The 24,847-nt window shown below is 56.7% G+C and overlaps 1 protein-coding gene across 2 annotated transcripts in view; it reads left to right on the top strand.

The window, feature by feature from the left end:
* Positions 1-1,354: 1,354 nt before the first annotated feature.
* Positions 1,355-24,847, top strand: part of RGS12 (regulator of G protein signaling 12) — a gene marked incomplete at both ends in the record, with an annotated part of 77,772 nt that continues 54,279 nt past the window's right edge. For both annotated transcript variants that reach the window (XM_080697424.1, XM_080697425.1), the window contains 2 exons: positions 1,355-3,217; positions 17,705-17,821. In XM_080697424.1, the coding sequence (XP_080553550.1) occupies positions 1,355-3,217; positions 17,705-17,821 (1,980 nt within the window). The remainder of the gene's footprint in view (positions 3,218-17,704; positions 17,822-24,847) is intronic.

The following is a 24,847-nucleotide window of genomic DNA, read 5'->3' as shown; positions in this document are numbered from 1 at the left end:
CCAGGGGGGCTGCGAGGCTGCAGGTGGGCAGCTGCTGCTGCCAGCCCCCAGCCCCAGGCTTGCAGTCTCAGGAGTGGCTGTGTGGTACTTACTCCACGGGTGGCCAGGCTGTTCTGCGCTGTGAGCTGGGCCTGGCGCCGTTCTCGTGGTCCTGCGTGTCCGTGGCACTGTGCTCTCCCAGGAAGCCCGTCTTTTCCTCCGAGTTGTGCAGGGCTTTTCTGTTTCCCTGCTTGGCACTCGCCATTGTTCGGCTCTGGGGGTGTGCTGCTCCTAGCCTCGCGTGCCCGCACGGCAGCAGTGTAGCCCTGGTGTGCGTCTGCGCTGAGTCCTGGAGTCCTCTCGGGGGCCAGGCTCCAGGGGTGGTTTTGGGGACTCTGATGCAGGTCTGTTTCAGTGACATCCAATACTGTAATTTATGAAGTCATGTTCCCTAGAAAAATTAACATTGCATTTATTTGGCTATTTTTTTTTTTCTCTTCTGTTGGGTGACCTCTGTGGTTTTATTGATTGAGGTTGTTTCAAACTAATGTGTTTTCCCCATATAACAAGTCGTTCAAAATAAATGAGCTGCGGGGGTAAAGGGATATGAGCTAATATGAGGCGACTCCTCTCTTGGGGGAGATGCTCGAGGGTGTCGTGCTCAGAAGGGCTGGATGAGGTGATCTTCAGGGGTTTTGGCCCCAAATGCACCAGGCCCTGCTCTTCACTCCGGTCTCTGCACCTCAAAGGGCGTGTTCAGATGCCTACGGCCTGCGGTGGTGTCCGGGGCTGAGAGGGGTCCATCTAGATGGTGGCAAAGCTGCTGTTTGAGAGGTCCACACATGCAGACCCCAGGGGTGAGCCAGCTGCTACTGTGGGAAACACTTTCTGCTTCAAACTGTAGACTTTCTGCAACTGTTTTTATTATGAATTATCTGCATATGTGTGTGTGTGTGTGTGTGTGTGTGTGTGTGTGTGTGTGCGCGCGCGCACGTGTAGCTGGGGATTGAACCCACGGGCATTCTACCTCTGAGCTATACCCCCAGCCCAACTTATTTTTATTTTGAAATAGGGTCTCACTAAGCTGCTCAGGGTCTTGCTAAGTTTCCGAGGTTGGCCTTGAACCTGCAATCCTCCTGTCTCAGCCTCTCAAGTACTAGGATTGTAACCCTGTGCCACCACACCTGGCTATGAATCGTCTTTTTATGTTTAGGTAATACCAGTAAGGGGTACAAAGATGGGGTGTTGATAATGAGCTCGTGTTTTTTCTCTCCAGGGCATTATTCGAGAGGAAGTATGGTAGCATCCAGCAGTCCCTGAAACATGGCTCCCTTGGAATAACACGACATGCCCGGGCTCTCGGGAGCGCCTCAGGATGTACAGGGCGGGCGAGCCGGGGAAGCGGCTGCTGCCCGGCCCGGCACCCCCTCGCGTGCGGAGCGTGGAAGTCGCCCGGGGCCGAGCGGGCTTCGGGTTCACCCTGGCGGGACAGGCGCCTTGTGTCCTCAGCTGCGTGATGAGGGGCAGCCCCGCCGATTTTGTCGGCCTCCGCGCTGGAGACCAGATATTTGCCGTCAACGAAATCAACGTGAGGAAAGCCTCTCACGAAGACGTGGTGAAGCTCATCGGCAAGTGCTCTGGCGTCCTGCACATGGTGATCGGCGAGGGCGCCGGCCACGTGGAGTCCTGCTCCAGTGACGAGGAGGGCGGGCTCTGCGAGGGGAAGGGCTGGCTGAGGCCCAAGCTGGATTCCCGAGCCCTGGGCATCAACAGGGCCGAGAGGGTCGTGGAGGAGATGCAGTCGGGGGGGATCTTCAGCATGATTTTTGAGAATCCGGGTCTTTGCGCCAGTGCTTCGGAGCCCTTGCGGCTGAAGCAGAGGTCCTTGTCGGAGTCCGCGGCCGCGCGGTTTGACAGCCAGGAGAGTGTGAGTCCGCAGCCTGGCCTGCTGTCGAGGGAGGAGATAGCCCGGGTCACTGATGATGACGCGGCGTTCAGCGGCGGGCCGGACAGTCGTGACGACTCTGGACTGGACGCGAGCATTTTAAATGTCGCGATGGTCGTGGGCTACCTGGGCTCCATCGAGCTTCCTTCCACCAGCTCCAACCTGGAGTCCGACAGCCTGCAGGCCATCCGCGGCTGCATGCGGCGCCTGCGCGCGGAGCAGAAGATCCACTCGCTGGTGACCATGAAGGTCATGCACGACTGTGTGCAGCTGTGTGCCGACAAGGCGGGCGTGGTGGCCGAGTACCCGGCCGAGAAGCTGGCCTTCAGCGCCGTGTGCCCCGACGACAGGCGCTTCTTTGGGCTGGTGACCATGCAGAACAGCGACGGCGGGAGCCTGGCGCAGGAAGAGGAAGGCGGCCTGCGGACGTCCTGCCACGTGTTCATGGTGGACCCGGACTTGTTTCAGCACAAGATCCACCAGGGCATCGCGCGGCGGTTTGGGTTCGCCTGCACGGCCGACCCCGACACCAGCGGCTGCTTGGAGTTCCCGGCGTCCTCGCTGCCCGTGCTGCAGTTCATCTCTGTCCTGTACCGAGACATGGGCGAGCTGATCGAGGGGGTGCGGGCCCGTGCCTTCCTGGACGGGGACGCCGACGCGCACCAGAACAACAGCACCAGCAGCAACAGCGACAGTGGCATCGGGAACTTCAACCAGGAGGAGAAGAGCAACCGCGTGCTGGTGGTCGACCTGGGCGCGGGCTCCAGCAGGCATGGCCCGGGCTGGGAGGGCGCAGCCGGGAGGGGCTCACTGTCCTGGGGTGCGCCCTGGAATGGAGCCTTCTGCCATGACCCCGAGGGCAGCTCCCCTCTTGAGGCCGGCCCCCAGACGGACAGGTTCTGGGACTTACACAAGCACTTAGGACCGGCCTCTCACGTGGAGGTTCCCCTGGCCTCTTCGAGGAGTTCTGTCCCTCCTTCCAAGAGGGGCGCCATGGGCGCAGCCTGTGGCTTCAACCAGCGGTGGCTCCCTGTCCACGTGCTCCAGGACTGGCAGTGCGGACACGCCAGCGACCAGGAGTCTTACACGGACTCCACCGATGGCTGGTCCAGCGTCAACTGCGGCACGCTGCCCCCGCCCATGAGCAAGATTCCTGCGGACCGCTACAGGGTGGAGGGCAGCTTCCCGCAGGCCCCCCTGAGCGCCCAGAAGAGGGACTGGCCCCGGAAGGCTTTCGGAATGCAAACCATTTTCGGGCCCCATGGAAACCTCAGGAAGACCAAAGAAAAGAAGGTAGGCGTGTGGGCTAATGAGGAAGATGCGCTGATGCTCTGACCCGGCCAGCTCCTGAGCGGGCACACCGCGGACCTGCTTCTGGGCTGGCCCTGCGACCTCACAGCCTTTGCAGTGCCTGCTGGGCCCCAGGCTGCAGCCTCGGCCTTGCCCCAGCGGGTGGAGGCTGGTGGCTTCTCCCAGCCTGGGCCAGCCCTTCTTCCCTCCCCTGTTCCCTCCGCAGCCACTGGACTCCTCTCCGGTGGTCCCTTTGGAGCCCTCTTTAGCTCTGATCCCAGAGTCTTTAAACCAGCGTCCAAGGTGAGAGGACTGTGGAAGCCTGAGAGCTAGCTCGCAGGCTGCTCGGTCAGCTTTCCTGTCTCTGCACTGACAGGAGCAGCCTAGGTGAGGAAAGATGTGTTGGGGCCCATGGTTGCAGGCGGCGGCAGGGCTGCTCTGAAGCATACAGGGCAGCGGCAGCATGTGTCGTGTCGTGGAGACTGAGCAGAGACAGCAAGAGCTGGGCAGGGATACTGTAGTCCCAAGGCCACACCCCCAGAGCCCTGCTTCCCCAGCCACGCCCACCTGCCTGTGTGACCACCCAGCCCATCAAATTATTAGCCTGTCAGTGGGTTTATCCACTGATGATTAGACCCCTCACGATTCAGTGATCTCATCTCTGAACGTTTTTGTATTGCCGATGCGTGAGCTTTCCTAGAGGACATTTGATGTCCAAACCATAGTGTGGGTGGCCACAGAGGGTAGACAGCCGTCTGCCTCCTTCAGGGACCTCCTGCTATGCAGAAAAGGCCCATTGGACTCAGCGCTCAGCGGTGGCGCAGGCCAGGGACCATGCTGAGCGCACTGTGCCGGATCCTAGACCTCCCCGCCCTGTGCAGGCCTTTGCTTTCCCCTGGGAGCTAAGTGTGGGACATGCCAGAGGAAACAATAAAAGCCAGGGCCGTGCCCCTGCCCTCCAGGACTCTGGGTAGCAGTAGGGGTGTAGGTGTAGGTGCTGGCGTTTGCCAGAGGGCAGCGGGCACTTGGCTCTGCTCGAGCCCAAGAAGCATTTTTCAGAGAGTGCTTGTGGTTGAAGGACTGTCTCTGTGTTTGTGTACATTTGGTTCTCAATAGCTGAAACTAACCTCTGAAAACCCTCCCGAGGTCCCTGGCTGGTCAGGGCGGGCGGGGCTGCCAGGCAGCTGGAGAGCATCATGCCCAAGCACCCTCCATCTCGTAGTGGGCTTTTCTCTTGGCACGGGGGATTGAACACAAGGGCACCCTACCTCCAAGCTGCACCCCCAGCCCTTTTTATTTTGGAGCTAGGATCTTGCTGAGGGCCTCACTACATTGCCGAGGCTGGCTTTGAACCTATGATCTTTCTGTCTCAGTTTCTCAATCTCGAGTACTAATATTACATGTGTACCACCATGTCCTGTTTAATATAAATTCTTTTTGTGTGTGTGGTACTGGGGATGGAACCCAGGGACATTCTACTCCTAGCTACACCCTCAGCCCTATTTTTTTTATTCTTTATTTTGAAAACGGGTCTCACTGAGTTGCAAAGGGCCTCCCTGTCTGTGAACCTCGATCCTCCTGTCTCAGCCTTCCAAATGCTGGTATTACAAGCATGTGCCACCATGCTGGGCTCTCATAAATTCTTTTAAAGAAAAAGAAACCAGTTGTAATCCAATGGATTTCCAACCTAATTTGTTTTTTTTCTAAAAATAAAGGAAAAGCTGGGTGTGGTGGCACATGCCTGTAATCCTAGTACTTGGGAGGCTCAGCCAGGAGGATCACAGGTTTGAAGTCAGCCTCAGCAACTTAGAGAGGCTTTCGGCAACTTTGCAAGACCTTGTTTACAATGAATGAATGAATGAATGAATAGGACCGAGGGTGTAGCTCAGAGGTCAAATACCTCTGGGCTCAATCCCCAGCACCACCACAAACACGCTGAAAGCGTATCAGGTTGTTCTGGTGGGAGGCCTCACCTGCTTGCTTCCTGTCCCGTCTCTCCTTGCCGTAGGCATCCTGAGCCTGACTCGCAGGGCGGTGTCCTCCCGCCCTCTCTGGAGGACAGCTGTGTGGTCAGGAGCACTTCCAGAGCTGGCCTGGGGGGCTGGCCTTGTTGGACAGGGTTGGGAGGTAGCGGCCCCCAGAGAGTGGCTCACCTGTTACTTGAAGTTGGGGATCCACGGTCCTTTGAACACACATGTAAGAATGGGTCCCACCATGGCCTTTTGCCCAGGGGTTTGCTTCTGTGAGGAGTGCCCCTTCGCCACATCACAGAGCAGAGGCGCCTCCACACTGTAGCGCTCTGTGCTGTCGGATGGTTTGCACGGTGGTTTATGTCCTTGGGACACCTGGGACGCGTGCTCTCACGGCCTCTGTGTCCTCGGGACACCTGGGGACGCGTGCTCTCACGGCCTCTGTGTCCTCGGGACACCTGGGGACGCGTGCTCTCACGGCCTCTGTGTCCTCGGGACACCTGGGGACGCGTGCTCTCAGCCTCTAGTTTGCAGGAGAATCAACGGGTCCTTGCGGAGCCGGGCGGGGGAAGGCTGAAGTCAGTAATGAGCAGGGTCATGCGCCAGACCTTAGGCTTCTTGTTAATGCTTGCTCCGCTGAACACAGATCTCTTGAACATGAGGGTATTTGTGTTACAGCCTGCACTGGCCCAAGATGGGACACAGAGCCCAGGAGCTGGTGTGACTGGTGAGGGGAGCGCTTTGCAGCCTGCCCTAGTTCCTCACCCCCCCACACACACAGCGGTCTGCAGGCACCCCTAAGCAGGTGACTTGCTTTCCATTTTAGTGACAGAAGATTTGCCCATGACCAGGCGGCCAGTTAGTGCTGGCATTCAGACTGCCCTGGGGCCGCAGGAAGTGACAGGCCTAGTTTCCTGGGCCACGAGCCAGGCCTGTGTCCCTGGGCTCCCGCTGTGGTCTCCCTGTGTGTCTCTGCTAAGTGGCCCCTTGTTTCATTAGTGCAGTCTAACCCCGCAGCGCCCAGGGCCAGACGCTTCCAGGGCTCACGAGGTAACTGTCGAGGTGGGTCCTCATGTCCTCTGGTAGGTTTGCTGAGCCTGCAAGGTGATATCAGTCAGCATTCCCACCTCTATGATCCCAAATCCCTGACGCACACGCACACGCACACACACGCGCGTGCGCTGTACTTGGCCATGCCTCCAGGGACCCTCACTGGAGTCCCGGCCACACGTCCCTGGACACCCCCAGGGCCCCAGCTCCCAGCATGGCCGCCTCCAGAACATGAGGTCCAGGGACCCTCACTGGAGTCCCGGCCACACGTCCCTGGACACCCCCAGGGCCCCAGCTCCCAGCATGGCCGCCTCCAGAACATGAGGTCCAGGGACCCTCACTGGGGTCCCGGCCACACGTCCCTGGACACCCCCAGGGCCCCAGCTCCCAGCATGGCCGCCTCCAGAACATGAGGTCCAGGGACGTTTTCCACCCAGACGGTAATAGGCAGTGGCTGTCCACAGCAGGCAAGGCCGCTGCCGGGTGCGGGAGGAGCAGACGGCAGGCCAGAGGCAAATGCCTGGAAGCCAGAGAGCAAGAGGAGCTCGGGCAGGGGAGGCAGAGGTGCTGGAGACTTGAAATGTCAGCTGCTTGGGTTTCGTGCTACCAGACTCCATTGGTGCAGTAATGGCTGGATGTGTCACTCCCCTCTAGTCAGCTCTTCTGTCACTGTGCCCACAGTGCCTGATGAGCACAACTTAGAAGAAGAAAAGTTCATTTGGGACTCATGGTTTCAGAGGTAGCCCATGATTGGTTGGGACTCATGGTTTCAGAGGTAGCCCATGATTGGTTGGGACTCATGGTTTCAGAGGTAGCCCATGATTGGTTGGGACTCATGGTTGCAGAGGTAGCCCATGATTGGTTGGGACCCATGGTTGCAGAGGTAGCCCATGATTGGTTGGGACCCTTGGTTTCAGAGGTAGCCCATGATTGGTTGGGACTCATGGTTGCAGAGGTAGCCCATGGTTGGTTGGGACTCATGGTTGCAGAGGTAGCCCATGGTTGGTTGGGACTCATGGTTGCAGAGGTAGCCCATGGTTGGTTGGGACTCATGGTTGCAGAGGTAGCCCATGGTTGGTTGGGACCCATGGTTGCAGAGGTAGCCCATGATTGGTTGGGACCCATGGTTGCAGAGGTAGCCCATGATTGGTTGGGACCCATGGTTGCAGAGGTAGCCCATGATTGGTTGGGACCCATGGTTGCAGAGGTAGCCCATGATTGGTTGGGACCCATGGTTGCAGAGGTAGCCCATGATTGGTTGGGACCCATGGTTGCAGAGGTAGCCCATGATTGGTTGGGACCCATGGTTTCAGAGGTAGCCCATGGTTGGTTGGGACCCATGGTTTCAGAGGTAGCCCATGGTTGGTTGGGACTCATGGTTGCAGAGGTAGCCCATGATTGGTTGGGACCCATGGTTGCAGAGGTAGCCCATGATTGGTTGGGACCCATGGTTTCAGAGGTAGCCCATGGTTGGTTGGGACCCATGGTTTCAGAGGTAGCCCATGGTTGGTTGGGACTCATGGTTGCAGAGGTAGCCCATGATTGGTTGGGACTCATGGTTGCAGAGGTAGCCCATGATTGGTTGGGACTCATGGTTTCAGAGGTAGCCCATGGTTGGTTGGGACTCATGGTTTCAGAGGTAGCCCATGGTTGGTTGGCACTAAGGCAGAAACGCCTCCAAGGTCAGGTTTGGGGAGGAAGAGCTGCTCTTACCTCATGGCAGTCAGGAAGCAGAGAGGGAGAGTGTGAGGGAGGGGCCAGGGACAGATACAGTCCACGGCCATGCCCCCAGTGACCACCTCCTCTAGCCGTGCCCCACCTCAGAATCAGGAATCATTGTCTAGCCCATAAGCTTTTCTAGGGGACATTTTATATCTGAACCATTACACTGCATAAATGTAGGCTGAATCAGGCAGGATACGGCCAGGAGACTGAAAGTTTAATTGTAATTTGAACAGGAATATTGTTGTAAAGACTTGTTACCTAGGGACAAGGTGTTGGCTGCTAAAGGAGGCGGATGAGAATGCCTGGGGGGTAAGTGTGGGAGGTGACGAGAGGGTAGGAGAGCGACGAGGAGGGCCTGGATGGCCGAGCCAGCCCCGAGGAGAGTACTGCCACCACGGGGCGGGCACAGGGACAGCGAAGAGGCTTGTGAGGAAGAGGTCAGACCTTCCCGTGCCAGTCCACCCACTACCACCAAGGAAGCAGGGCCCAGGGGAAGCAGACACCTGTGCCAGCGTGGACGCTCCCCCAGGCCTCTGGTGTCAAGCCTGTGGGCAGGGGCAAGGTGGTCTGCAAGGCCTAGCTCCAGGACCAGAAGCTGGCAAGGAAGGGCAGGCAGTGTGGTCAGTGCCAGTCTGACAGCTGTTTGGCCATGCAGCGTCCACACAGCCCTCTGCACACGCTGGGTCTCGGGTCTTTCATGCAGCCTCAGGGCAGCGAAGGTGGGCCCAGTGGCGGGACAGTCATGGTGAGGATGCCCTCCTCCCCACCCCAGCACCCGCCAGCAGTTGCTGTTGCATGTTGTCAAGGTTTTTAGAGACTCCTCCTGAGCGATTCTCTGGAGTATTCTGTTATGTGACCACGAGGCCTCTGCTTGGTTATCTCTGGTCAGATAGTGATTATACAGAGACGCCATTAGGGCCTATCTCAGCCTCATGGTGTGTGCGTGCCAGGGTGTGCCTTTGGTGCTCTGCCTTAGCCTTCACTTCCTTCTCAAGGTCACAGGTGAGGACATAGGCCTTCTTAGGTCTTCCTGACCATGTGTGTGGTACTTCAGTGGCCTTAGAGATTCCCAGGATCATGCTGGAGCTTTTCCACCCCATTCCTCACCATTTCCCTTTGAGTCTTGGCCCACTGCACCCTGGGGTGCTTCTTGTGACCAGGAGCAGGCTGGGCTCCTCTGCCCATTGGGCAGCAAGCTCACCTTGACCTTGTGTAGGAGGGCCCATGCCAGGTGTTCCCTCCTTAGGCCCTTTGTCCAAGCCCTCAGGCTTTTGATCCAAGGTGTGGGTAAGACACCCAGCTGCTGGACCCCCAGGGAAGAGCTTCGGTCTGACAGAGCAGACAGATGGAGACATACCGCCCTAAGTCCAAAGTCTGCACCGTTCCTCTGCCCTTCCTTCCGACAGTCTACCTGCTTGAAACACCTAAGTGGGGGAGAGGGTACAGAGGGGCCAAGGAGTTGTGTGCGGCATGTGGGAAGCCTACTCTTGGGCTTTTAGTTCCTTGGGGGCACGTAGAGCCCGCCCTCTTGTTGGCTCAAGAGCACAAGATGCCTGTCTGGGACAGGGGAATGTTTGTGGCAGGAGCCACAAAACGTGACGTATGTGTGACCGAGGAGGAACGCGTCCCAAGGCGTACGTGCAGAAGCAAGTCACAGAAACACACTATTCACTAGGATCCCGTGTGTGTAACAGCTTCAGCTCCCTGCAGGCCGCCTGAGAGTGTGCACAGGTGTGTGTGTGTGTGTGTGTGTGTGTGTGTGTGTGTGTGTGACTGTGGAGAGCCAGGAGGGAACACTGTGGGTGCTGTGAGGTCTGACTGAGGCCGGGAACAGAGCCCTAGAGAAGGGCAGGGAGATGCCTCTAACCATCCCCCTCCCCCAAGCACCATAAATTGATCTTCTCTGGCTGCTGTGCCTACCGGTTGGAGAAATACGCCTGTGTTGCTCTCCCTCCTGCTGCCCTGTAGAAAGCTTTTGTCTAAGAAAGGGGCCCTTCTGCCTCTCATGGGCTCTCTCTGGCCAGTTCCCTTCCAGGCTTCACCTCGATGAAAAGCCTGATCTTTAGCACAGTGCTTTCTCTTTCCTTTTTTTTTTTTTTTTTTTTTTTTGTGGTACTGGGGGTGGAACCCAGGGGCTTTCTACCTCCGGGCTACACTCCCAGACCTATTTTATACTTTATTTGGAAACAGGGTCTCACTAAGTTGCTGAGAGCCTCACTCAGTAGCTGAGGCTGGTTTCGAACCTGTGTGATCCTCCTGTCTCAGCCTCCCAAGCGCGGGGATTACAAGCGTGCGCCACCACGCCCGGCTAGCACTGTGTTTTCTTTATCATTATATTTTCTTTTTCTTTTTTGGGGTGAGGGGATGGGACCCAGGGGCTTCTACCTCTGAGCTACACCCCCTGCCCTATTTTTTATTCTTTATTTTGAAACAGGGTCTCACTGAGTTGCAGAGGGCCTCACTAGTAGCTGAGGCTGGCCACGAACTGCAGTCCTCCGGTCTCAGCCTCCCGAGTGCTGGGATGACAAGTGTGCGCCATCGCGCCGGCTCTTCTATATCTTCTAACAGACACTCCCAGCTGATTGGCGACGGCCATCTCAGGGCAGGCACTGAGAACTGGGAGACGCCAGGAACTTGCATCTTGTGTTGTCTGTTTTTATAATGGGAATGTGAACACATTTCATTTACCAAAAAATTCCCTTGGAGGAGAAAATGGGATTATAAAAGCAGCTGGTGAGAACTCCCTGGAAGGCATAGCTAATTGAGGTTCCATAGGACGTCAAGCCAGAAGGGCGCGGGGCTCAGCAACAGATCCTGTCAGTTGCTCCCAGGACAATGGGAGGAAGTTTCAAAATAGATGGCGAGACCATGTCTGGACATTGTAGAGCGACCGCACCCAGTCCTCATGCTGTTGGCCCCACCACCCTTGTGAACAGCGCCCCGGGGCTGGCCCTGCCCACTCCCACCCCAGTCACAGGAAGGAGGCTGGGAGGGGAAGGGGCTGCCCTAGGGGGCTGTCTCTGGGGCCCGGGCCACAGTGGTGAAGTTGCTGTCCACGGGAGCGCTGGCCCCCAGGGCGCCCTTAGCTGATCTGGAGGCTCCAGAGGAGTGGGGACGGGAGCAGGGGACGGGCGCACTTACTGTTCTCTGCTTTGCCTGGCTTCCAGGAGGTCGAGGCGAGTCAGCGGAGCGGCCCCCAGTGCCTCCTGGACCCAGGAGAGCCTGGTTCTGAATGCTGAGTCAGCACACTGTTTTTGTTGCTGCTCCAGCGCCCTGATGACAGAGTCTGTAGCTTGAGGGCTTGAGGTCACTTCTCAGTGCTGGCGTGAGCCTGGAGTGCTCCGCGGAACCTCGCCTCGCTTTTTACTCTTCAAGTCGCCCACGTGGGCCGGAGCTGGAGATCACCTGAGTCGCTGGGATTGTAGGTGTTCACCACTGTGTCTAGCTGCAACTTGAGGGTTTTTAAAATTTTTTTCAGGACTGAGGATGGAACTCAGGAGTGTTCTAACTCTGACTCTATTTTGAAACAAGGTCTCATTCAGTGGCAGAGGGCCTCACTGAGTAGCTGAGGCTGTCCTTGAACCTCGATCCTCCTGTCTCAGCCTCCCAAGTGCTGGGGTTACACTTGAGTTTTAATCATTCAATACGACCTCAAAGCCTTAATCCCTGGTCGTGTGAGGGGCTGCCGCATGCCCATGCTGACTCTGTGTTGCAGGAGATGTGTGCACGTACCGCGCCATGCGGCCGTGGGGCAGACCCATCATGGTGCTGTGCGGAGCGTTCTCGTGCAGGCCTCTGGGGGGGCGGTTGACAGGCCCCGCAAGTGTCTGCCAATCTAGCAGTTACAGAGCAGCATCTCATTCTGCCTTGGTTTCCCCTCCAGTGATAACGGCCTGGATTTCCTCCTTGTTGAGGGACCTGCTCAGACTTCTTCCCAGGGTCCTGCAGGTGGGTGGGGGCACAGCGCTTGGCGCCCGCCTGCGCCGCACGGACCCCTCCCCAGCCTGTGGCCTGCTTTTTCACCCCCTTGTGTCTTTTGATGACTAAGAGTTCTTAATTTAGCCAAATGGATCGTTTTCCCCTTATGGTTTACATATGCGTCTTAAGTAATACATTTATTAGTAGCTTGAGGCAAGAAGCGTTTTCTTCTTTTTTTTTCCTGCTTAAAGTTCTTGGAGTTAATGTTAAGGAATAGAAGCAGGTGGGGTGAAAGTTGACTTTTCTGTGTGGACGGCCGGCTGTTGTAGCGCAGCGCCTCCTCCCGCCTGGTCAGCAGTGCCCCTCTGGTCGCAGGTGGTGTGTTCATGTGTGTGGGGTCTGCTTCTTGTTCCACAATAATCTTTTTAAGTACAGTAGTGTACTTAAAAAAATTACTGCTGAGTGTGGGGGCACACGCTTGTAATCCCAGCATTCGGGAGGCTGAGACCAGAGGATCGCGGTTACATCAGCTACTTAGTGAGGCCCTTTGCAACTCAGTGCGGCCCTGTTTCAAAATAAAGAATAAGAAATAGGGCAGGGGGTGTAGCTCGAAGGTCAAGTGCCTCTGGGTTCCATCCCCAGACCCGCAAAAAAAAAAAAAAAAAAGAAAGAAAGAAAGAAAAAAGAAAAGAAAAACTAACATTATACATCCATTCATGAAAACACGTATTAACAATAGTAACAGAAGAAAACTTCCCTAACCTTTACTTAAATATTATTTAAATAAATAAAGCAGAAAGTGGAGACGTGGACAAGACATTTGGGGGAATGTAAATGATTAAATGATTGCAACATCTTTTTTTTTTTTTTTTTTTTTTTTTTTTTGCGTGTCTGGGTATGGAACCCAGGGGCATTCTACCTCTGAGCTACATTTATTTTGAAACCGGGTCTCACTGAGTTGCAGAGGCCTCACTAAGTAGCTGAGGCTGGCTGTGAACCGCGATCCTCCTGTCTCAGCCTCCCTAGTGCTGGGATTACAAGCGTGTGCCACCATGCCCGACTTAATGTTAGCTTTTCTTTCTGAGTATTTTGTGTTCATTGATCTCATGTGGGTTTCTGCTTTTTGATGCTAATATGGCAACTTGCAGGGATAGGTTTTCAAATGGCAACCATGCTTGAATTCCCAAAATAAAGGGAACTTGGCACCATGGTCTTTTTATTCACTGGCAGATTTGGTTTTCTAATATTTTTGTAAAATTTTAAATCTGTATTTATGTTTTTTTGTTTGTTTGTTTTTTTGTTTTTTGGTGGCACTGGGGTTCCTGGAAGCCCTTCTACCTCTGGGCTACACTCCCAGACCTATTTTATATTTTTATTTGGAAACGGTCTCCTAAGCCAGCGGGCGCGGCTGGCTTTGAACCTGCGCGATCCTCCTGTCTCTGCCTCCCAAGCGCGGGGATTACAAGCGTGCGCCACCACGCCCGGCTAAATCTGTATTCATGAATGAAGGGATCTTGTAATTTTCTTCCTCATTGTCTTTGTCTGGCTTTGGCATCAGAGTTTTAGTTTCATAAAAATTTAAAATCAAAGGCAGAGCTTTTCTTCCCTCTCTCCTCTCTTCCCTTCTCCTTTTTCTGATGCATGGATTTGTTTGTTTATAGTGCTGGGGATTGAACCCGGGGTGTTCTACCTCCAGGCTATACCCCAGCTCTTTTTAGGTGATGTTTTGAAACAGTCTTTCTAGGTTGCTGAGATTCTCCCTATATTGCTTACGCTGTCTTAGAATCTGTGTCCCTCCTGTCTCAGCCGCTAAGGTACTGGAACTAGCAGATGTGCACCACCAGGCCTGGCGTATGAATCTTATATTAAAAAAAAAAGCCAGGCCTGGTGGTGCACACTTGTAATCACAGTTATTCAGTAGACTGAGACAGCATGATGACAAGTTTGAGGTCAGCCTGGCCAATTTAGGGAACCCTGTCTTAAAAATAAAAAGGATTGAAGGTTCCTAAGATGTGAAGCCGGAGAGCTCAGTGGTAGAGTGCTTGCCTGGAATGCACAATGCCCGTACGTCCACGCGCACACAGCCACACGCCTTTAGGGATGAGGTCTGTTTTCCCTCTCACCATATAGCTGAATCGGCTTCCCCGCATCACCACTTTCTGTGCATTTTATGTATTTATGTATTTATTTATGGGCACTGGAGATTGAACCCAAGGGTGCTCTAGCACTGAGCCACACCCAGCCCCCTTTTTTTCTTTACTGGGGCGGAACCCAGGGGCATTCTACCTCCAAGCTACACCTTCAGCCCTATTTTTTATTCTTTATTTTGAAACAGGGTCTCACTGAGTTGCGAAGGCCTCACTAAGTAGCTGAGGCCGGCGGTTAACCTGCCATCCCCCCGTCTCAGCCTCCCAAGTACTGGGGTGACAAGTGTGCGCACCACACTGGCTCACCCCAGCTCGTTTTAACTTTTCATTTTGAGCCTCTCAGTCGCAGGGATCATTCACCTTGTGCGCCCTGCCCGGGTACTTCCTGTTCTTTCATTTAAGCGTGTTCAGGGCTCCTTTTAGGGTTGTAGAAGTTGTAGATGGTAGGACGGCTCCCAGTCCAACTTGAGGTTCTTCTGCGAGGCCAAGAAAGAGCTGTGATGGGCCGGCGCGGCTGCCGGGAGGACGGCGCGGTTAGTGCCGTGGCGCTCCCGGGCTCTGGCTCTGGCTCCCTGGCCTGTGAGTGCTGGCTTTTCAGGCTTGCGCTGTCTGCTCCTTACTGCGTGCAAGCCACTGCTTTGTTGTCCTCTCTGAAGCGCCTCCTCTGAGCCGTGGTCCTAGTGTCTGCACGCTATTGGCTGTGCTGGCGGCGTGCTGTCCTTCCCTATGCATTCAGCCTTTTCTCTCTTGAACAGAAGACCCGGTCGCTTTTCCTCCTTCTTCAAGAAGGCGATTCCCACAGCCCGCAAGCCATCCTTCAGCAGTTCACACATAAAACGCTCCCTAGCCGGTGCGGTCATTTTGTCAGTTTACCCTCGAGGTGGAATGTTGGTGATTCTGATTTATCTTATTTGGGCTTACAATCCTTCCTGTTACATGGAGATTTATGAGAACAGACATAAAGGGCGCACCGTTCAGCTACACCCTCAGCACCCCTCCCCTCCCCAGCTGGGTCTTCAGGCAGCTCTGCCTCCTGGGGCCCTGGAGGGGCCGCCTGTTGAGATGTTGCCATGGCAATGCTCTTCCCTGTTGAGGCATCCCTCCCCCAGGCCATCAGGGTTCCCAGAAGTCGTCCAGGAGGCCTCCCTCGGGCCTTGAGTTTGAACAGTCCCTCCTCTCCACTGTTGAGATGTTGCCATGGCAATGCTCTTCCCTGTTGAGGCATCCCTCCCCCAGGCCATCAGGGTTCCCAGAAGTCGTCCAGGAGGCCTCCCTCGGGCCTTGAGTTTGAACAGTCCCTCCTCTCCACGTCTGGGGTCCTTTGCCTTTCCAGCTCTCCTGGACAGTCAGCTGGGCCCAGGCTTGTCTCTGCTAGTGGGTGTTGTGGCGTCTGTCTCCAGGTGGACCCTGCCTGGAGCTCTGGGAGACGTAGAGCTGTGAGCTTAGGATCGCAGGCCTCAGAACCTGCTGTCATCTCTGGAAAACCTTCAGCTGACGTGGTTTCTGTTGTCTTAGTGGGTTTATTGTGCAGTAAATGCTGAGTGAATGCTTACTATATACCAGCACTCTGGGCGGGGTGGGGGCAGTGGTGACCACCGAAGACACAGCCCTACCCGGCAGGGGCTTGTGATCCGGGCTTGAGATGCTTAGATGAGGTATTTTAAATTCCTGCACCGGAGGCAACAAGTAATTCATAAGCTGCATCACACCAAAACGTTAATAGTGCGCTTATTAAAGCACCCAGCTAACAACATGCAGAGGCCCTCCCCTCGCTGGGACACGGTGTTTGCAAACACTCTCTGATACGAGCTTAATGTACAGACCGTACAGAAAGCCCCTTTAACTCAACAGCCTGACTGAAAGGGCAAAGGACTGGAATGGACTTTTCTTCAAAGAAGGCGTCCAAATGGCCAGCGAGTGCACGCATAGACACTCGGTGTCACTGAACGGCAGACCAGTGCCTCGCACCTCGCAGACTGCTATCACAGAACGAACCAACAGCCCCAAACTGGAGAGTGCAGGGTGGGGGTGTGGGGGATCCCAGCTGCACTGCTGGCAGGAATGTCAGGTAGTGCCGCCACTATGGAAGCAGTATGGTGGCTCCTTTAAAAATTAGTAGTAGGACCACCACATCCCTAGTGAGCTCACTTCTGAGCTCTACCCCAAAGGACCGAAAGCAGAGGCTCAAAGACCCTTGTGCACAGCCGCGTTCTCCACACAGCCAAAACACCCTCTAGCTACACCCCAGCACCATTTTTTATTTTTTGTTTGAAACAGGGTCTTGCTAGGTTTCTGAGAGTCTCACTAGGTTGCTGAGGCTGGCTGTGAACCTGAGGTCCTCCTGTCTCAGTCTCCCAGGTACTGCACCACGCTGCGCTCCTCCTGGTGGCCTTCTCTGGGCCTGCCCCGTGCTACTCCCCTCTGCTCTGACTCTGCGTCCCGGCCAGACTGCGTTCGGATTTCACCGCCCAGTGTGCAGATGGGCCACAGACCTCGAGTGTGTGCAGGGTGGGGTTTCTGTGGCAGCTGGGGGGTGGGAGGGGAAGGGACTCTGAGTGTCTGAGGCACCGGGGCCTTTGACGCCGAGGTGACCAAGGGGGGCTGAGACACGGGCTGGGTGGCCACATGGCTGCAGGGCAGGTTCTGAAATTGAATGCAGATGGCAGGGCCAGGCATGGGGCTGGGTCTCTTCCGAGGAAGCACCCCGGATGGGGAGCACTTGAGTGGGACAGCGCCAACCAGAGGCATGGCGTGGCACACCTGCAGTCCCTGGAAGACTGCACCTGCTCCTCTGCTGTGTCTGTGGGGTGGGGAGAGAGTGCGGGCCGCCTGGATGTCACTCCTGTGCTTTCCCAGGGGGAGGCAGCTGTGGGCCACAGTGAGCCCCGGAGCTTTGCCAGGGGTCACTGCAAGGTTCCCTTGTGACGCAGGAGCTTCTGGTGCACGTGGAAGGAGCCAGAGGCCTTTGGGTGACGGTGCTGGCGCCTTGGTGCCTGCAGTGGCTCTCAGGATTTCAAGTGCTCAGGAAATCTGCTCGCCAGCTGTGAGCTTTTATTGTTAGAACCGATTGCTAGTTGCTAGATCCGTGTCACAGTGGAGAAGTGCCTGGCATCATGAAAGACACCAGATAGACAGTTGGTGAGTTGGCTGGTTTGCATTTCTGGAGGGAGAAATGTCTTAATAGCTGGTGTTTCATGCATCGGGCTGATTTGTTCTTCATACATCAGTGGAATGTTTAGGGGTGCTTTTATTTCCTAAAATGCTCAGAAAATTATGCAAGAGCTCGACCTTGCTGAGAACCAGCCTTTATGCTGATAATTACTGCTCTTCCTGTTCCCGCTCTGCACCCCAAACATCCGGCCTGCTATTTCCGTGGCCATTTTGAGGCAGGCTCTCCTCTGGCCGCTTGGTTAGAGTGGGCCTGGGGGGTGATGCTTGGGGCGCACTGTTGGCAGCTGGCAGAGCAAGTGCCGGGAAACCCTAGGACGACTGGCTCTTTTAAGTTTGCATTTTAATCATGTAAATACACGAAAGCAGTTTGTGCCAGGCTGATTTGAGGACTAGTCCCCTTAGCTCCCTCCTGCAGTGGTCCTCTGCTCCTGTGCAGCCCGAAGAGCGAAACTGAACGGTCTTTGCAGGAGGCCAGGCTGACGCATCCTTTCCTTTGTGTTTGTGTTTAGAACTCCAAAGTTGGGCGGGGAATTGGATTCGCCCAGACTTCTCAGCGCACTTCTGCCCGGAGATCGTTCGGAAGGTCCAAGAGGCTCAGTATCACTCGCTCCCTCGACGACCTAGAGGTAGGTCCATTTCAGCATCCCTCCTCAGGGTCCGAAGATGCAGACCAGCCTCCCGAGCACCTGGCTCTTCGGGTCCACCCTGGTCTCCCCTGGGCAGGAGCCACTGGCTGGAGGAGAACTTCCCGGGCACCTCGCTCCACCTTCCTACCTGAAGCCCCCCACGCAGGCACTGTTCAGACGAGGGTGTTTAGCCCTGTGGATTTATTGAAGTTGTCCTAAAGACACGGCACTGACCCTGGAAGAGAATCATTTCGGGGGCTCTTCTGTGGAGCGGTTTTAGATTCACAGGAGCCGTGAGCAGCAGCTCCAGTGCGGGGACCCCTCCCGCAGTCGCGAGAAGGTAGTCGTCTTCGTCGCGCGTGGTGCGCAGAGCACAGGCGCCCAGGAGAAGTGTAGGCTCGCAGCGAGGGCCCACCCTCATAGCGTGGACAGTTGGGACGCGTGCGGGGACGCGCGGCCTGGGGGGCTCGAGCAGAGGGTGACACCGCCCCAGGACCCTGCTCTGTTGGCTCGCTCGGCCTCCCCCTCCCCTGGTCTCGGCACCCGCCGATCTTTCTGCTTCTTGTTTTGTGTTTTAAATTCTAACAGATGCAGTCATACTTATGCCTCAGCGTGCCGATTCTGAAACATGCACCGTGACTTCAAGATTTAGTCATACAGGCCAGTGTACTGGCTCACACTTGTAATCCCAGGGACTTGGGAGGCTGAGGCAGGAGGACCACAAATTCGAGACCAGCCTGGGCAACTTAGCAGGACCTTGTCCAAAATAAGAAAAAGGCTGGGGTAAAGCTCAGTGGTGGAACACCCTGGCTTCAATCCCCAGTGACACACACACACACACACACACACACACACACACACACACACATCTTCCTCCTGTGGTCTTAGCTTGGTCACCTTACGGCCACGAGGCATTCCATTGTGAATGTGTGACAGTGTGGCCCCTCTGTGGTGACGACACTCGGGGAAGTTGGAAGCAGCCCCCTCTGTGGAGAGCATGGCAAGTGCTCCCATCCATGGCCCCTCTGGCTCACGCATGGGACTGTGTGGGAATGTTCTGGAAGAGGAAGGTGGGTGACTGGCAGCCACACCCTGGGTTGCTCTGACTGCTGTTCGAGGAGAAGGGAAGGGGTGCTGGGCAGGGTGGGGTGTGGCACACCGTGCCTGCAGGTGGGAATGGGGCGCGGAGTGCCCTGTGCCTTGTCCTGAGGGAGCGCGGACACGGCAGGCTAGGGTGCTTCTGTGGATCAGCTGTGAGTCCATGCGGCTGTCCCGGGGTGGGGGAAGCGAGGCCAGGCCAGGCCAGGGCTGGGGATCCAGCAGAACTGGACCCCGCCCACCCTCGGGTGAGGGCCTTGGTCCCAGGCCGCCAAGCCCACTGCTCAGAAGCCTCGGAGGGTCTGAGGCCCGGGAGGAGAAGGTGGCGCTTGGGTCACTGAGCTGGCCTCGGCACCGTCTGGCTTCTCACGGCCGAGGCCGTGTTGGGCCTCCCCCCCACTCCTCCCCCCCAGCAACAGGCCCTTCTGTGTCTGCTGTAAGAATGGCATGTGGGCTGGCGCACGTCTCTTGCCTCTGGTCTTCAGGACAGCCCAGAGGCACCGTGGAAGAAGGCCCTGTGCAGTCCACCTCCCAGGGCTTGGTGGCGGGCTGCGCAGTCGCCCTGGCCATCACCACCACAGCCTCGCGCTTCTGGCAGAGCGGAACCCTGGGTCCTTCCTGGTGTTTTGCCTGGAGATGGCCCAGTGTGGAAGCACAGGTCTCTCTCACCCCCTGTGGTGGCAGGCTCTCCTGGGAAGCCCCAGGTGTCCTCCAGTCCTCTCTGGTGCTCCTGGGCAGGTGTGCTGGGCCTCCCGGTCTTCACACCTGCAGGGGCCCCTCCCATGGGTACGCTGCAGGATGCGCAGGGTGTGGGCTGTCACCTCCGAGTGGCCGGCTTGTGAGTGGTCCTGAGGGGGCAACGTGGCAGGCAGCCAGGACTGAAGCCAGCAGAGGCACGGGCTGTGTACAGACCCTGGCCGCACATGCTCTCTGGGGCCAGCCGAGCCCCCCTGCCGACCTGGCTGTGTGGTCCCTCCAGGGGCCATCTGTGGGCTGTGGCCATGTGGGAAGTGCCCACGTCCTGCCCCTCCTCTTGCCTCTGTGTGGCCTCCCCAGCCCTCACCTTCCAACCCCTCTTTCTGGCCCTGGCCCTCAGCCAGGCCACTTACCCTGCCCCTGAACCCTGTGTGTTCCTGCCTGGGGCCACTTCTGTTTCCACCCCAAGTGGCTGGGACACTCGCTGGGGCCCTGGCCACTGCCGGCCAGGCATCCGTTTTGGCCTGTGCCTCCATTCTGAGCTGACCCATCTCACTCATCCTCCTCCTCTTCAGTGGCCTGGAGGTGCCCATGTCCCAGGCGTGGGTCCAGAGAGCAGGTGGATGCCCTGGCAGCGAGCCACCCATGGGTCTGTGGCCTATTCCCACACTGGCCCATGCCAGTCTTGCCCCACAGAGGGGCCAGGACCAGGCTCCCAACAGGGTCAGCGTCCGGGCGGCCTGTCCCGCATGGAGCCTGCACGTCCACAGGCCCAGTGGCACCGAGGCTGCTCCTCGGCAGAGTGTCGTGGCAGTGCACGGTGTCCTGTTTGCTTGGGACCTGGACCTGGCCGCGAGTCTTGGGGCTACGGTCAGCGCTGTGCCATCGCCCCCCGTGATGTCTCTGGTGCTCCGGGGCCTGTCGCCTTGGCTGCCCTGGTGAGAGCAGTGTGTTAGAGCCCCGTCCCATTAGCGGGGCATCGATCTGCCGGTGTGTCTCCTGCCTCCGTGCCCCGCGGACCAAGGCCTGGTGATTGCCACCCTCGCTCCTCTGTTCCCGTCAGCCTGGGGCCGCGACCTCACGGCAGCACGAGCCAGCGGTGTTCTGGGACAGGCCGGTGGCACAGGTCCTCTCTGTGACGTGACAGGTGGCGGGAGGGTCCTCCCGGGCCTGGGGCGCGGCCGCAGACGTTCCCTGATGCGCGGTTTCATGTCCCCAGCCAGCAGCCTGACCTCCCTGGGGAAACGCTGTGATGGCCACGGAGGACACTTGCCTTGGTGCCCAAGCGCCTTCTTGTCATCTGGCCTTTCCCTGAAACGGGCTTCTGGGCTTGAGCACTGGCCCGAGCTTGAGGTGAACGAAGGTCACAGCTTTACTGAGGTGGCTGCCTGCGGCCTCTGCCCATCCGTCCTTGGCTGCTTCCACTGTGAGACGGGCAGCTGCCCGGCCTGCCTCGCAACACCGCATTCTCTGCCTCCCCAGGGGAGACCTGCGAGCGAGAGCCTCGCTAGAGCGAGGGCCCGCTTCCCCGCAGCTCTTCTCCCCCACTCAGCCCCAGGGGCTCTGCCTGGCTGCAGGCGCGGGGACTTCCCGAAACCGCAGCAGATGTACCTGCCCTTCACATCTGGCCTTCTACAGGTGCCTAACCGCCCGGGCCTGGTAGTAGCTCTCACTCACGCACATCCGTGTGGCATCGCACCCGTAAGGCATTCTTTCCTAGTCATTTTGGAATGTTTGCAGAAGCTGACCACATATGGGCCACACAGCGTGTCTCAGAGCAGAGAAGTAACGTGGGTGAGAGCGGCAGCTACGTAACGGAGCCACGCGCTCAGGGAACAGGGGTGAAGGAGGGCCATCTCCCTGCTCATGTTGTGAGTCCCCGGAACCTCGGCACCAAAGATCTAACACATAGAAGAAAGGAAAGTGGCAGGCAAGCTCGCTAGGAACAGGTGGGAGAGTCCTCAGGAAGATATCAGCAAGCTGAGTCCAGCAAGTCAGAGAGGGGCACAAACGTGCTTATTCCAAGGATATAGTCTTTTTAAATATTTGAAAAATCAGTCAAACTTGCATTAACAGTAAGTAGACAAAACCACCTCAGATACAGGGGAAATTTTGGTAAAATTCAGTATCCATTTATGGTAAAACAAACAAAACTTAACAAAATAAGAATTAAAGGGAACCAGGCATGGTAGTGCACACTTGTAATCCCAGTACTTGGGAGGCTGAAACAGGAGGATTGCAGGTTGAGGCCAACCTCAGCAACTTAGTGAGGCTCCCTGCAACTTAGTGAGACCCTGTTTCAAATTTAAAAAAATAAATAAAATAGGGCTGGGGGTATATCTTAGAGATAAAACACCCCTGGGTTCCATCCCCGGTGCCGCTCCACATGAAGAGAATTAAGTGGAATTTCCTTAATCCGATGGCAAGGGTATCAGCACCCCTGTGAGGTACCTGGCACTCACTTCTGAGAGAGCAGGGCTAAGGGCGGGGTCTGCTGTCACCTTCCAACTGGAAGTCTTACTGGAAGCGTTTCCTAGTTAGTGCACCCAGGAAGTAAAAACAATAGAAGTTAAAAACTTGCAAAGAAGAAATGAAAATGTTAATCTTAGAGGATTGTAACAGAAAATCCCAAGCTACCTATAGATCTATCATTAGCAACCTTGCTAAATTCTGTTTTCTCTTTTGTGGTGCGGGGATGGAACCCAGCACCTTACGCATGCCAGTGAGCGCTGCGCCACCAAGGCATAGCCTCAGCCCTAGGTATGCGGCCAATGTGCAAAATCAGTTGTGGTATGGTTAGAAAATGTCCCATATATTCATTGCAATTTTAATAAAAAATCTTATTAGGCATTTTGTGGAATTAAGAAAATAATTCTAAAATGTTCATGGAAACAAAAATGGCTGAGAGTAGCCAAATGTTTTTTTTTTTTTTTTTGTCAAATTTTTGCTGTGGTAAAGTACACATAGCAAAATTTACCATTTTAGCCATTTTTAAGTGTGCAGTTCAGTGCCACTGGGGGGACCTGCGGGGCAGGTGGGAGGGAGGATCTGAATCCGCACAGGCAGCTGGAGTCCTGTGGCCACCTGGGCAGGGCCGGGGGCCTGGGGGTGCAAGTGAAAAGGGCCCCGCCGTGGGATCAGAGTTGACAGGAGCTGGAGCCAGGGCGAGTGGGGTGGCGGGCCGGGCCCTGAGGCTGGCTCTTGTTCATCGTCTTCCTGGCCACAGTCGTGCTGTCCGAGGCTGTCGCCTGCTTTTTTCATGACAGCGTGGGGTCACCCGCAAAGGGGGCCCTGCTGCTTGGCCCGTTCGCAGAGGCTTGCCATGTCCCGGTCTGAGCGCCTTGCTTCTGCAGGAGGCCGGCCGGCAGGAGGCACAGCCTCCCCTCACGGCTCCGGGCTGTCCAGCGGCTCTGCCTGGCCGCTGGCGTTGCCTTGGCGTGAGCTCCTTCCTAGCTGAAGCCCCACGGCCTAGGCCTCATGCATCCGAAGCCCTGACTCCCACAGCGCCCAGCCGCACTGTCTTGGTCCTTGTCTATCGCGCCATCCTCTAGGGCACTGCTGGAGGAGCTGAGTCTCCTCACCCCAGGGGTGCTGGTACCTGTGGCGCCAGGTACTGCTCCCAGGGACTGGCAGTGCCCAGCGCTGGGCGGCAGGGGGCGCTCAGGTCACGCTCCTGCCTTGCTCTAGGTGTGGGGGAGCAGCCTGAGGGGACAGATGGCAGGAGGGGCTGGAAGGGTCTCCTCAGCGGTGGCTCTGATGCCACCTGAGACCCGCTCCCCTCCTTACCTCCTCAGAGTCACAACCTGGGCAGGCACCCTGAGGAACGAAGGTCCCCGAGAGGCCCAGCTCACTGTCCTGCCCTCAGCCAGGACGCGCTCACTCTCTAGGGACAGGGCTGACAGATGGCTCAAAATGAGCTCGCCTTTCCTTCTTTCCTAAACTCATACTTTGCTGTTTCCAGGAGAATTAGAAGTTTTTGCTTATAAAGTCTTTCGTACACCAGGCTATTTTTCCAACTGTTTACATGGGACGTTCTCTCAGTTCTCTGTAAGATCCGTGGGCAGAGGCTTATGGCAGGATTTCTTTCTGCACAGAGCACTTTCTCATTCCATGGGTGTTCTCTGGACGACTCAATGCTGGACAGCGTTGTGGCTCTGGAGGTACAGCAGTGACCAGAGTCCACGTGCCTGGCCTGGCAAGCCTGGCTGGCCTCCTGGCAGGCATGTGAAAGCGCAGGGTGGAGTGCGGTGAGGGTGGCGCACGGAGGTGAGGCGAAGGGTGGTTCTGAGTACCGGGCCATGAACGGTGGGGCCCAGCACCCCTCAGATCAGGAGTGCAGGTAGAGGTCAGGGAGAGCTAGTTGGGCGAGAGCTGGGGACCAGAGCAGCCCTCCCCCTTGTCCTGACCACTGGGGGCTTCCTGGGACTAGCGCAGGGGAGGCTCTGGGATTGGCACCTGAACAGTGGCAGGGCTTCCTGAGTATCGGAGGCCCGGGCAGGAGTCTCGCCTGCTGACCAAACCCGGGGCAAGTTGGGGACACAGCTGAGCATGTGGAGGTGTGAGTGCCCTCGTCTTGAGTGGCAGGCGAGCCCGTCTGGGGCTGCCTGGGCAGCTTGTGTCCACTGCTTCCGAGGTTCATCTCCCCTTCTGTTTTGGGAACCTCGAGAGCCGGTCTTCCTATTCCCCTGGGCTCAGCGGGCAGGCAGGCCTGGAGGCCCCACGTACCTTCAGGGCCTTGGACTTCGCTGAGGTCAGTCCTGCCGGCCTGCGGTTCTTACCCCCTTCCACGCGGTGATGTCACTTCCTTCTGTCCTGCGGTTCTGGCCAGACCCTTTGCCCACATCCCCAGCTTCTCAACGTCTTTGTGTCTGAGCCTGACTCTGGAGTTCCCAGTTCTGGCAGTGCCCTGGGGGAGGGCAAGGTAATAGAAGCTGTGCTGGTACTAGGTGCTCAGCTCGGCAAGCAATTTCTCTCATCTGACCAGGCGGCATACACTAGGTGCCCAGGGCCGGAGCACCACACCTAGCACCATGGCTGGTGCCAGGCCCACCCGGGGCGAGTCGGCCATAAGGTGGCTTCTCCCCTCTTTGGGCTCCCAGGTAGCTGGTGTGGGAGGCGACAAGCCTGAACCTGAGGTGGAGAATGACTCACAGTTCTGAGCTGGCGTCTGGCCCGCTTTCTGTTAACATCCTGTTTAGGACCACTGCTGCTGCCCCCCAGGGTTCTTGTGCC

Source organism: Muscardinus avellanarius (genome assembly GCF_963383645.1).
Source record: "Muscardinus avellanarius genome assembly, chromosome: 6".
Classification (NCBI taxonomy): Eukaryota; Metazoa; Chordata; class Mammalia; order Rodentia; family Gliridae; genus Muscardinus; species Muscardinus avellanarius.
Note: the sequence above shows the minus strand (reverse complement) of the source record. Positions and strands in the feature narration are given on the sequence as shown.